The sequence below is a fragment of the Gavialis gangeticus genome, unplaced genomic scaffold, assembly GCF_001723915.1.
Source record: "Gavialis gangeticus isolate Ggan-Ray unplaced genomic scaffold, GavGan_comp1, whole genome shotgun sequence".
Classification (NCBI taxonomy): domain Eukaryota; kingdom Metazoa; phylum Chordata; order Crocodylia; family Gavialidae; genus Gavialis; species Gavialis gangeticus.
The window spans coordinates 580,237-591,505 of record NW_017728982.1 but is presented as its reverse complement, the minus strand read 5'-3'; the positions used below and the strand labels follow the sequence as shown (position 1 = coordinate 591,505).

Here is an 11,269-nt window from a genome sequence, read left to right as displayed (position 1 = left end):
CGGCGCCGCCCCCGCGGGCCAGTTGCCCACGAGCACCCGTCGCCCGCACGCAGGGGCCGCCCGCACAGCCTAGTGGCAGCGCGACATTGTGTCCCGCGGGTGGGAGCCCCGGGGCGCGGGCTCCTGACTGACCGACCGGCGGTGCGGTCGTGTGCCCCGGCTCCCCTTGCAGCCGCGGCACGCGAGTACGCGAGTCACGCCCGGCTTCCCTTGCTCGCGGTTCAGGGGCGCGCTTGCCCCGCCCCGCCCCGCCCGGCGAGGAGGGGGTTCGGCTTCCTGTTGCCGCGCCGCCCAGCCGAGGAGCGGGGCTGTGCTGAAGCAGCGGGGCAGGCAGCGCCAGCACCATGGGCGGCCGGGCGCGTCTCTTCGCGGCGGCGGTGGTTGGGTTGATCATCCAGGGTAGGAGTCGAGCACAAATTACTAACCCTCAGCGATTGCTCCTTTCGCGCTGACGCCGCGGGGCCGGCGAGCTGTCGGAGTCCCAAGAGGAGACGGTCCCGACACGAGCGGGAGAGGCGGGAGCGCTGTCGGGGCCCCGGGGCACGTCTCCGTTCCCGTTCCCACAAAACGGCCGGTTCCGCCCCGGGGCGATGAGACGGGGTGCTCGGGACGAGGTGGGGGGCTCCATGCAGCGTGGCGGGGCTCTTCCGTCGCTGCCCTCTGGCCCTTCACCCCGGGGCTCGAGGGGCAGGCCGGCCCCGCGGCACGCACCTACAACACGACTGCTGTAGGAGCTACGCAGAGGTTTGACACGGAGCCGTCTGGCTCCGTCTTGTATCGCTGCTGCGTCAGGGGAGACAAAAGACGAGAGAGAGAAAGCGTGCTCTCCGCCCTTGTGAGCCCGTAGCAGTTTCCGTTGATGGGAGATGCACACCGGCGGCGGAGGGCACTGCATCTCCTCAGCCCCTTCCCCCGGCCCCAGTTGTGCTGCGCCCCGCTTCCCTGCCGGGAGGGTTCATCAGGCTTCAGATCCCGCGTAGGTGTCAGGATCTCTGGGCTGTGCCCTGCTCGGGTTTACGTAGCCCCCTAGTTGGCTGCACCCGGTGCAAATGGGGGTGCGTTTGGGCCGAGTTGTCCGTCCCTGCCTGCGGCTCCAGGCACGAGGCAGTCCCAAACTCGTGCACAGCACAGGCCGGCAGTGGATGCCTTATCCCTTTGCGCTGCTTCTAAAATATGTTTCTTCTTTTCCCCCCCAGGAGCCCTGGTTAAGGAGGCCAATGGTGAAGGAGGTAAAACCCCACTTCTTGCAAGTGGCTTTGAAGCCCTTTGTGGTTGGGGCTCGATGAAAGAGACAGTCTGCTCTCAGGGTCAGGACAGAGAAGGGTCTGTGTCCCAGATCACTGGACAGCAGTGATGCTTTGCTCCTGGTCTACATTAGGGGTTGCGAAGCTCAGGCAGGGGCGCAGACTGGTGCCTGGCTGTGCTGCAGGGCTGCGGGCCACACCACACCACAGCAGGAAGCCGGCCCAGGCCCATGGGGTCACTTCTCTGACCTTCAGAGTGCTGCTGCCCCCAGCAAGGGCCACAGCGAGTCTGGCAGCAGCTCGGGGCAGGAGGGGAAGGGCGGCACATTCCTCGCACCTGGGAGCATCTGAGGGGCCTGCACATCTGCGAGTCCTGACCACGGATGTGTCACTCCCAGTGCTTTGCAACAGGGAAACCTGCCTGGACAGCTGGCCAGACTAGTCTAGGGGCATGTACCAGTCTCTGGCCAGCCCCGGTAAAGAGGCAAAGGGAAACACCCAGCCCAAGTCTCACCCTCTGTGGGATGGGGGAGGGGGCAAGGGCGGCATTCAAGTTCCTGCCCATTGTTCTGAGGCATAACCACCCCTCGCTGTCCTCCAAACTCCTCTGTGCCTGCTGGCCATGCTAACACCTCTCACACGGAACAGACTGACTACCAAGGGTCCGATTCTGCTGTGAGCTCGCAGCACCCACGCGGAGCCTCGCTGCTTTCCGCCAGCGTGCACGCTCCGAGCGTGGACGTGTCGCTCCACGCAGCAGCCACCTTGGGGGAGACGTTCCTGAGAGCAGCAAGGTCTTTGAGCTGCCACTGGGGCTTTAGCTGAACATCGACTTCGCAGTTCCTGTTGACTCACCGTGTCGCTTACTGTTAATGCCTGTTTGTGGCTCAGCAGATCCCTTCTGCGCTCGATTAAAAATGGTGGCGAGTATGTGAAGTAGTGACACTGGTGCACAGAAAGTGGAGCACACAAAGCTCCTGCCACAGGCAACTCCATGTCTTTTCAGTTGTTAATTATTAGTCATTTGGCAGGAACGTATTGCTCAGTAATGTCAATCCTGAATGCAATACGTGATAATAGTAAATTAATTGCAACAAATTGCAAACAACGCATGGAAATGTTTGTCGGTAGGGTTTTGTGTTGACTCCACACCATGTGATCCCAATTAGATGTTATGTTTGCTTTTTCACCTCCCTCAAACACGGTGGTTTCCACATGGCCTGTACTGTCAGGGATGCTTTCTCAGTGAGAACAGCCATTATTCAGTGCCCCCTGGAAAGCCACCTCTGTCTCAAGGGACAACGTCTCCTTTCTCACGGGGGCAAAGAGCCCGGAGTTCTGGACCAGGGTGGGTGGCAGGTCACCCACGGGGCTTGCCACGTGCTTGTCACCTCCCAGCCATTGTCTTTGTTTCACAGCCAAGACCATAAGCGTGCACATGAGAAACACCCACTTGGTCCTGAGGTGCCCGGAGGAGCATGCATCATGGGAGAAAGATAGCAAGCAGATTGTTGAAAATGTGACGGAATATGACCTCGGCCCGACTGCGCACGACCCGAGAGGAGTCTACGCGTGTTCTACAGGCAGCAAAAAGCACACCATGAAAGTGCATGTCCGAAGTGCGTTCACCAGCCGGTCTGCCTCCTTGCGGGTCCTTTTCCTGAGATGCGAGCACGTGGTGCCTTTCCCAGGCACCACGTCTCCGGATCCCCAGCAGCTCTGGATAGCGGCGCAGCAGCTGCTTTGCACATTCCTCTGTCCCAAACCTGCCTTTCCTGCTGGGAACAAACCTGCCGTGGCTGTGGACGCACTGTCCAGGCCCCAGACCCACCTCTGTGTTCAAACAGATGTGGTGCTAGCAACCTCTGCATTTCAGGCTGGGTCTGGCGGCAGCCTTGTCCAGTGGCCCAAACAGGCCCCAAGCAGCAGGCGTGTGCATACATGCTCCCAGAGGCATGGGCTGCAGCTGAACCCGCAGCCTCTCCCAGACTGCTCCCAGCCTGATCCTGCTCTGCCCCGCAGGAGACCCTGTTCCCTGCCCTGTCCAGCTGCTTGCTCCCACTTGGGCTGCCTTTGAGCAGATGCACGGAGCTGGCGTGTGTCCAGCTCCTGGAGAGGGATGACCTTTAAGTGCCTGCCCTGTGCCTGGTCCACAGCACCAGTTCTGAGCTCCCTGTCATGCCACTGTCATGCTGGTGGTGAGGCATCTCACAGGGCAGCCCAGAGATCCTGCAGGGATGCAGTGAGGCCTCTGTGCTCACTGCATGGCTGGGGCCCTGGTTTCAGCGCTGCTGCGTCTCTACTTTGTAGTGTGCCAGAACTGCATCGAGCTGGATGTAGCCACCATCTCCGGCATTGTGATTGCCGACATCATCGCCACCGTCTTCCTGGCAATTGCCGTGTACTGCATCACTGGCCAGGAGAGGGGCCACCTGTCTCGAGGTGAGGGGGGAGTCTTGTGCTGCAGGGAGTATCTGGGCTGCTCAAGGCACCGGGCAGAAAACACCTGTTCTGGGGACCCCCAGGGGACTTTCCACCTTCCCCTGCAGTTTTGGGCTGGGGCCTGGAGACCGTGTGCAATGAGAGTGGCTGGCAAGCTGCAGCCACCAAGTCTCAGCCCACCATGCTGTACATGCATGCGGGGGTATGCGCCTGCATACCTGCTTGCTCTTTCCTGGCTGTGGCTGTTGTCTGCAAGAACATCTCTGCCTGCAGGCCTGCACTTGGCCAGAACCACAGGAGCCCTCTGCTGCCCTGCGGGCAGAGAAGGGCCCCAGGCCACCAGCCTGGCCCCCAGCTGCCCATCACGCCCCCTTGAAGGGAGCTCCAAGTGGGTGTGGGTTGCCGGTCTGGGTGGGGAGGGAGGTGTGGCAGTACAAGGGGCGGGGGTCCCCTCTGGGTTCGCTGCCTCCCCAGGACAGCCCGTGACCCGCACGTGATCTCTTCCAGCCTCAGACAGACAGAACCTGATCGCAAACGAACAGCTCTACCAGGTTAGTGGGGTGGGGGGCCGGGGTTGTTGGCTGGGGTGCCTGCTTCTGGCCAGCCCTGCCATTCACACGGCAAGTGGGACATGCAAGCAGGGATGGGGGGCAGAGGCCAGGCCTCGCTGGGCAACATGCCTGTTGGACTGGGCAGGGGTGCTGCGGCCCCGGGCCCTGGGGTGGGAGGCATCTGACTGAGTCACAGTCCTGCCCCTCCACCCGGGAAACGGTCCTCCTAGGCAGCACAGCAGCCTGGGCCTGCCCTTGCCCCTGCCCCTCAGCTGGGGCTGCCCCAGCTCTGCCCTGTCCCACCTTTTGAGTCAGAGGTGCCAGGGCAGTGTCTGTTGCTTGGACATGCCCTCTGCCGCCTAAGCCAGCTCTGCCCCATAACCCTGCCAGCCAGAGGGGCTGTAGCAGGCAGAGCCTCACAGCTCCATCTGCCTTAGGGAACTGGCCCAGGCTGTGATGTCTCAGGCCTGCCCCCAAAGCCAGGCCAGGGTGCACTGTGCAGGGGGCACAGGCCCAGATGCCTGTCCAGGGGCACTGTAGCTGCCCAGGAGCTGAGCCCTGACCTCTGTCTTTTCTCCCAGCCCCTGGGTGAGCGGGACGACGGCCACTACAGCCGCCTTGGCGTCACCAGGACCCGCAAGTGAGCAGTCGCGTACTGGGGCCGATTGATTCCTCCGCATAGGCCAGAGCCACAGCAGGGTCCCACTGCCCTCAGCCCAGCCCACAAAGCTTTCCTGTAGCCGGAGTCCACAGCCACAGGCTCCATGTCAGCCCGGCTCATAAAGAAGAGGTCTCTACCAGCAGGAGATGCTTGTAGCGCTGCCTGTCCTGTTGCAACCCAGTTCATCAATAAAGAAGCTTTGCTTTGGCTGCTGAGAACAGGTGGCTTCTGCGTGGGGTCCCAATCCATCACCAGGCAGCCTAGTGCCTGCGGGGACAGGGTCTCATGCTCTGCCTGGTGCCATGGGGCCAGCCGCAGGCCTCAGTGATTTAAAGGCAGCATGAGGTCGACTGGGGGTTCCCGCCTGGCTCAGGAGGCCAGCTGCGCTGCCACGTTGGTCGCAGTTGTTCTGCACGCTGCTCAGGGGTTGCATCCAGCCTTGCAGCTGCAGAGCAGGACACAGCAGGCCAGTCTCACTGCCAGCAGGTTCGGGTGGCAGGAGGGGGCAGTGGGCACCAGGAGCCAGGGCACCTGGATCTCAGCCCTGAGTGCTGAGTGGCCTTGGCAGGCAACCCTCTCCCCATGCCTCAGGTCCCTGCATGGAAAGGCCCTGGCCTGGCCAAGAGCCCCCGAACATTGCCACAGCGAGCCATCTGCAGCTGGCAGCCAGGGCCGGAGACCTATCTGGTGCAAGCTCGCTGCTCCCCGGCAGTCAGATAACAGTCGCTGTGATCACGGAGGCAACAGGAGCAGCATTTGGGGGGCTGAGAGCCCAGGCCAGGTGCAGAGCGATGCCCCACCCAGAGCCATCCTGGCCTTGCCTGCCCCTCCCTGGCCGTCCCTTGCCTGCAGCCCCAGAGCAGCTGCAAGGAGGCCCCTGGCTGCTGGGACCACTGGTTTAACTCTTTGGGTGCTGGTCCGCTGCAGCATTCACCCAGGCTGATGGGTGTTCAGAGGATTCTGCTGGGCTGCCCCAGGTCCACGGCAGGGAGATCGGGAGCTGCTGTGGGGCGTGGTAACAAGCAGCGGGGTCCCTGCTCCTGTGCTTCCTTGGCCCCCTAGCCCAGAGGAGCTGGGCTCGCTGCACGCACGCCCCTCAGGAAAGGCAAAGGGGTGCAAAACACCTTTCTCCCCTTCCCTGGGGCTGTGAGATGGGGACAAATGCTCTCTGGCCCTCAAGCAACCGGCAGGAGCCTTGTGCTGCAGCTCGTGGCCAAGGCCTAAATGTCAGAGCGGAGTTTCCGGCCTAGCTGGAGGAGGCAGCGCCCCAGCTTGCAAACACGCTGATGCAGTGGAACGTGGTTGCACCGACCCACAGGCTTTTCCCCTGTCCCACTTCTCGGCTCCGCTTGCTGGCCATGCAGAGGCAACTAGGAACTCCCCCACCCCCGGGTGCTGTCCTCTGTGAGCAGGAACGGAGCCGGGAGGGGAGGCAGATGCTGGCAGGAGCAGCAGGCAGTTAGCACCCGTGGGAAGCAGGTCCGTGCCTGGGCAGCTGCTGACACCTGCACTGCATGTTTTTTCTCTGTTTTTTCTAAGAATTTGAGTGACACATTTTGGGGCCTGCCAGCATGCTCGCCACGTAATTCACGGGATAATGTCCAGGGCTGCAGCAGCCACCTGTACATGCTTGCCTGGGACACTTGTCTCAAAGCTCTGACAAGCACCCTGGACGTACCCTGGAGCCCAGACATGTCCAGTGGTTCTCCCTAGGGTGGACGCCTGGGATCTGATGCTTTATAGTCACAGCCTTCTTTGTAGTGCCATTGCACACGTCATCCAGGACCATGTTTGCTATAGCCGATGCCACGAGCTATTTTCTGAGCATCAGCTGACCTTGTTGCTGTCTTGCCTTGAACTAGGATGCAATTGCTGCCTGATGAGGCATTTTCCTGCCCACACAGGCAGCGACACGGGGAACCCCAGCAGGCATCCAGTGGGGGCAGCGCGAAGGGTGCAAGCCCTGTTGTGAGCTGTGGGGCTGCTGGCCAGGCCACTCTGGCACACAGCCCTAAGAAGCCTGATTGGCTTTTGCGCAGTTTCCCCCAGAAACCAGGAGCTTTCAGTGAAGTTCTGTTCAGTCAAAAACCAGTTTTTCCATCCAAATAGTTTGGGCAGGAAGTTTCCTTTAAGCAGGGAGGAAACGTGCCTCTGTCCTGCAGCCACAACACCTAGACCACGCCTGCCCGGATGCGTCCTGTAGCAGAGAGGTAACTGGACACATAGGAGCTCACGCAGGAGACAGACAGAGCAGTCACAAATGAAGTGCAATTCCTGTGGCAAGACAAGGGGTTCTAGGACAGTGTTCAAGTGGAGTCTGGCGCTGGGGACTGAGCCCTTGCTTTCGGCAGCCACTGCTTATTCCAGAGAAGGAGCAAAACCTGCCCCAGCAGATTTACAAACCTGGGGCTCTGGCAGGGACGGCTACACTCCCCTGACTGCACAGTGCTGGATTTTTCCTCACTGCGCCTCCTGCCTTGGAAGGCCTTGGTAGCGCTGCTCAGAGCACAGCTGAGTTAGGGGCCGGGGCAGGCAGGAGGGGTAGCTGTTTTAGTCGCTAGGCGTACAGAGATCACACAGAGATAAGGAGCATAGGAGGTGCGACAGATGGGCCCAAAGCAGCTCATGCCTGTGGTCCACAGATGGCTGGGATCAGCTGGGAGCTGGACCTGACTTGGTCATGCCCAGAGTGGCGGGAGCTAATCAAACCATCGGCACCATCCATGGCAAAGGCGCACTGCTGGGGGAGGTGGCTGTGGAGCCGGCAGCCAAGCATCTGGCCCGGGGCTCTCTCTGAGCTGCATGCACCTTTCATCTCCCCTCCACACGCAGCGTTTGCACGGCTGATCCAGCTGTACTGCCTCCTAACCACATCCTCTGGGGCCCAGTGCACAGGTCCGCTCGCTGCTGCGCTGAGGCACCGCAGCTAAGCCACAGCGCACCCCCACGACTGCTGCTGCTTCCTCCCTGCGGAGCCCTTCCCCCTCTGAGCAACAGTCTGCTCAGCCCCGTGCTAGGCCAGACCTGGGAGAATTTGAGTGGCACATTTTGGGGCCTGCCAGCACACTCACTGTGTAATTCATGGGGTAATGTGCAGGGCTGCAGCCCGGGCTGACCACAGTGACCACAGCCTTGCTCCCCAGGCCACCCGCAGCCCGATGGCCCCAGTTCTGACCACCCACAGCTCTGCTATCCCATCCCACTCCCCTGCTCACTAGTGCCACCTCTGCCATCCCAGACTGGCCGCTGCACCCACACCCGCAGGGTTAGCAGCCTCTCGGCCCCACCAGTCCTGGCCCTTGTATGCGGTCAGGGCACCTTGGTGCTCCCCCATGGCTGGGGCAGCCCCAGCCCACAGACAGCTCAGTGTGTACAGCATGTGCATGGAGAATGCACTGACTACTGCAAGCCTAGATGAACTGGACACCAGCTGAGGCAGACCCAGCAAGAGAATCCTCCCTTTTTATTGGACAGCATAACACACATTTAAGTACCTACAGGACACTTGTTAGAAAAGGCTGTTGATCAGCACAAGCAAAGCTGCCCTCTAGGTAATGGAGAGGGGCACCTGGGCACAGCCTGACTGCTAGGGATGGACTGCCAGGGATGGATCGAGGGATGTGCGAGCAAGTGGGCACCTGCTCGCTGCCCATTGCTGGCACAGCCTCCTGGGACCGGTCGAGCCGGGTCCGAGGATCTGCGCTTTTCCTGCAGCTTCCTGACCTAGGGCAGGACACAGGGGGAACACTAGCACCCACAGAAAGGGCTTATTCTCCTGCCAGCCCTGCTTGTCACAGCCTTTGGAATTCATCTTAGGCCTTCTCCCGAGGGGAGGGCAGTGCGGGCAGTTCAGGCAGCAGTTGGGGACTCAGGAGTTTCTATCAGGGAAAAGGGGTTTGGGGTCTTTTTCTCATTTCGCTGGGACTGAAGGTCGTGGGAGCAGAATTCAACTCTCCCTGCCCACTGTTGAGCACAGCAGGCTATCCAAGAGCTACTCAATATAATACTAAAGGCTTAAGGTTTGGTCACCCATGTAAGCTCCCTGCTCTGGGCTGACAGGTGACATGCCAGGGAAAGCAAAGGCATGTGTCTTGCGGTGAGGGCTGCAGGGGCCTGGGAGAGCAGTTCCCTGCTGCAGGGATTCCAGCTGAGCCTTCTGCTCAGAGTGCCCAAGCCAACTATATCCAGCCCTTCCTGGACATGCTGGCGATCTCCCCCTCTTCTAGTGGAGACAGGTGTTACCCTCCCAGGCAGCAACAAGAAGAGAAAGTAATGCTGTGAAGCTGGAAGCAGTCTGGGAAGGTGAAGGCAGTGGAATGAAGGAGCACGGGGAAGGCAGCAGAGACCCTGGCTAAGTGCCCACCCCTCCCCTTTACCAGCATCACCCTACACTGATGCACAGCACCCCAGGCAGTGCCTGCCTCTCCTTGCAGTTGGGGAAGTGGAGGCACTAGGGGCAGTGAGCTGGCCACACTGACACGCGAATCAGCATAGCGCTTGGCCCTGACCGGCCCCAGCCCAGAGCTCAGGACGTGGACGCTCACATCCTGCATGAGGCAGGAAAGAGGCCACCTGGGAGCTAGGACGAGGAGACCTGCGGGGCCAGCAGAAAGTGGAGGCCGCAGTTGCAATAAATACAGTGAAGCGTGAGGGGGTTTCCCTGACACTTTGGAAAGGACAGGCTACAGGTCTCTGTGGGGGTCTCAGCAGGCAATGGCCACTGACACATAACAGGGAAAAGGCTTTCTGCTGTTTCCTTGCCTGGTTCTGCATGGGGAGGTCAGGGGGTGGCAGGAAGGATCGTGTTGGCTGGGGCATGGAAGCATCTCCTGGGGCGGCTGCCTGGCTCAGCGGGGAGCAGGAGCTCCTCTCTGATGGGACAGAAGCTTCAGGCCCCTCCGCCGCTGTGTCCCGCCTGCCGTCTGCTGGGTGACTCAGAAACCCCTGGACTCCAAGCCAGCATACACTTCCCGCTGTCCCTTCCTGATGGGCTGCAGAAACAGAACAGATGTTGGTTGATCATGAGCATTATGGAAGTGCCCAGAAGCCATGACCCCCCATGAGGACATACGGTTTGCACACAGGGGTGTGCAGCTCTGGGGCAGCGCATCGACCTCCCCTGACAGGGAAGATGCCTGGCCTTGCTGCCCGTAACCCCTTCCCTGCCCCAGGGCAAGCAGGGCACTTCAAAAGGGACAAATGCTGTTACCTCGTAGTCTGGGTTTGGAATGGGTGGGGGGCGCTGCACCTTCTGCCCTGAAACACAAAACACGTGGAACAGTAATGACCTACAGCCCTTTCCCAGAGCTTTAAAGGTTGACTTCACCCCGCAGCCCACAGGGGCTTCACCATCAGGACAACGGGGATGCAGGATAGCCAAGGACTCTGGGCGCCCACCTGAGCTTTGAGCTTGTCACTCAGAGAAGTCTCGCGGCTTTTAAGCCCATCTGATTTTTAGGTCTGAGTTGTGGTCTTTGAATGGCCATGCCTGGCAATACCCGTACTAGCTGAGCCAGCAGCAACATGGCCCCGTGGCTCGCAGGCCGAGCTAGTGCTGTGGCTGCCTTCCCCCCGCAGCCCAGACTCGCTGCTGCTGCACGACAGCCTGTGAAATGGTTTCCTGTGGCAGCGCTGGCGTCAACACAAAATGGCAGCTGCACTCTCCCCACACCAAAGGCAGAGGAGGAGCAGCCTGAGGCTGGCTAGAGCACAGCCTCCCCAGGGGCAGGGCCCAGCCGGGTGACATCCCCTTGTGACTGCCTTTGTGCTCAGTCTCCTCAGCCTGTCTACCCCGGTCTCCGAGGGACTGGATGCCACCAAAGCCGCCCTCACCTCGCGGCCGTCCTCCTGCGCCTGCCCCAGCCCCGGCTCTCCCCTTCCGGCTCTTGCCGCAGTAGTAGACCAGGATCAGCACCCCGAGGGTGATGAGGAGATCCGCAATGATGATGGAGGCCACGGGCAGGATGTCCAGCTCCTCGCAGTTCTCGCACACTGCAGGGGAAGGGATGGGTCAGGGGCACGGAGACTGGCAAGCTGCCCTTGGAGCCGAGGGAGAACGGCGGTGGGCAGGGAGGCAGGAAACAGCCACGAGTCTCAGCCCAGAGACAGGAGCCACGCGCTCCTGCCCACGCTGTGCAGACCTCGCTCGCCTGCTTCACATTAATGGAAATGGTGCCCTTCCTTCATGACGGGATGAGAGGGGAGGGCAGGCCAAGAAGCTGGGGGAAGGCAGAGACTGTTCTACCCTCCCCATGCCTCAGTGCGGACAGCACCAACGGGCCGAGGGAGCTGAGGGGGCCAGGACTGAACGGTCTCCTGATCTCTGCAGCGTCCTTGCACCAGGATGCAAGCCCTCCCTGACCCCTCTTCCG

The 11,269-nt window shown here is 60.9% G+C and overlaps 2 protein-coding genes across 6 annotated transcripts in view; one reads left to right on the top strand and one right to left on the bottom strand.

Moving 5' to 3' along the window:
* The first annotated feature begins 306 nt into the window (after positions 1 to 306).
* CD3D (CD3d molecule) lies at positions 307 to 5,121 on the top strand. 2 transcript variants are annotated; one of them, XM_019512075.1, is made up of 6 exons: positions 307 to 399; positions 1,197 to 1,220; positions 2,663 to 2,863; positions 3,555 to 3,686; positions 4,194 to 4,237; positions 4,819 to 5,121. In XM_019512075.1, exons 1-6 carry the CDS (start codon positions 345 to 347, stop codon positions 4,879 to 4,881), a joined length of 519 nt encoding a protein of 172 aa, XP_019367620.1. In that variant the 5' UTR covers positions 307 to 344; the 3' UTR covers positions 4,882 to 5,121. The 2 variants fall into 2 exon arrangements, with proteins under 2 accessions (XP_019367620.1, XP_019367612.1); XM_019512067.1 differs by having other exon boundaries at positions 1,197 to 1,229.
* Positions 5,122 to 8,338: 3,217 nt separating this feature from the next.
* CD3E (CD3e molecule) overlaps positions 8,339 to 11,269 on the bottom strand; it is a 14,166-nt gene continuing 11,235 nt past the window's right edge. For all 4 annotated transcript variants that reach the window (XM_019512040.1, XM_019512047.1, XM_019512053.1 and 1 more), the window contains 3 exons: positions 10,731 to 10,889; positions 10,108 to 10,154; positions 8,339 to 9,889 (listed from right to left, as the gene is read on the bottom strand). In XM_019512040.1, coding sequence (XP_019367585.1) covers positions 9,833 to 9,889; positions 10,108 to 10,154; positions 10,731 to 10,889 — 263 coding nt within the window. In that variant the 3' untranslated portion in view covers positions 8,339 to 9,832. The remainder of the gene's footprint in view (positions 9,890 to 10,107; positions 10,155 to 10,730; positions 10,890 to 11,269) is intronic.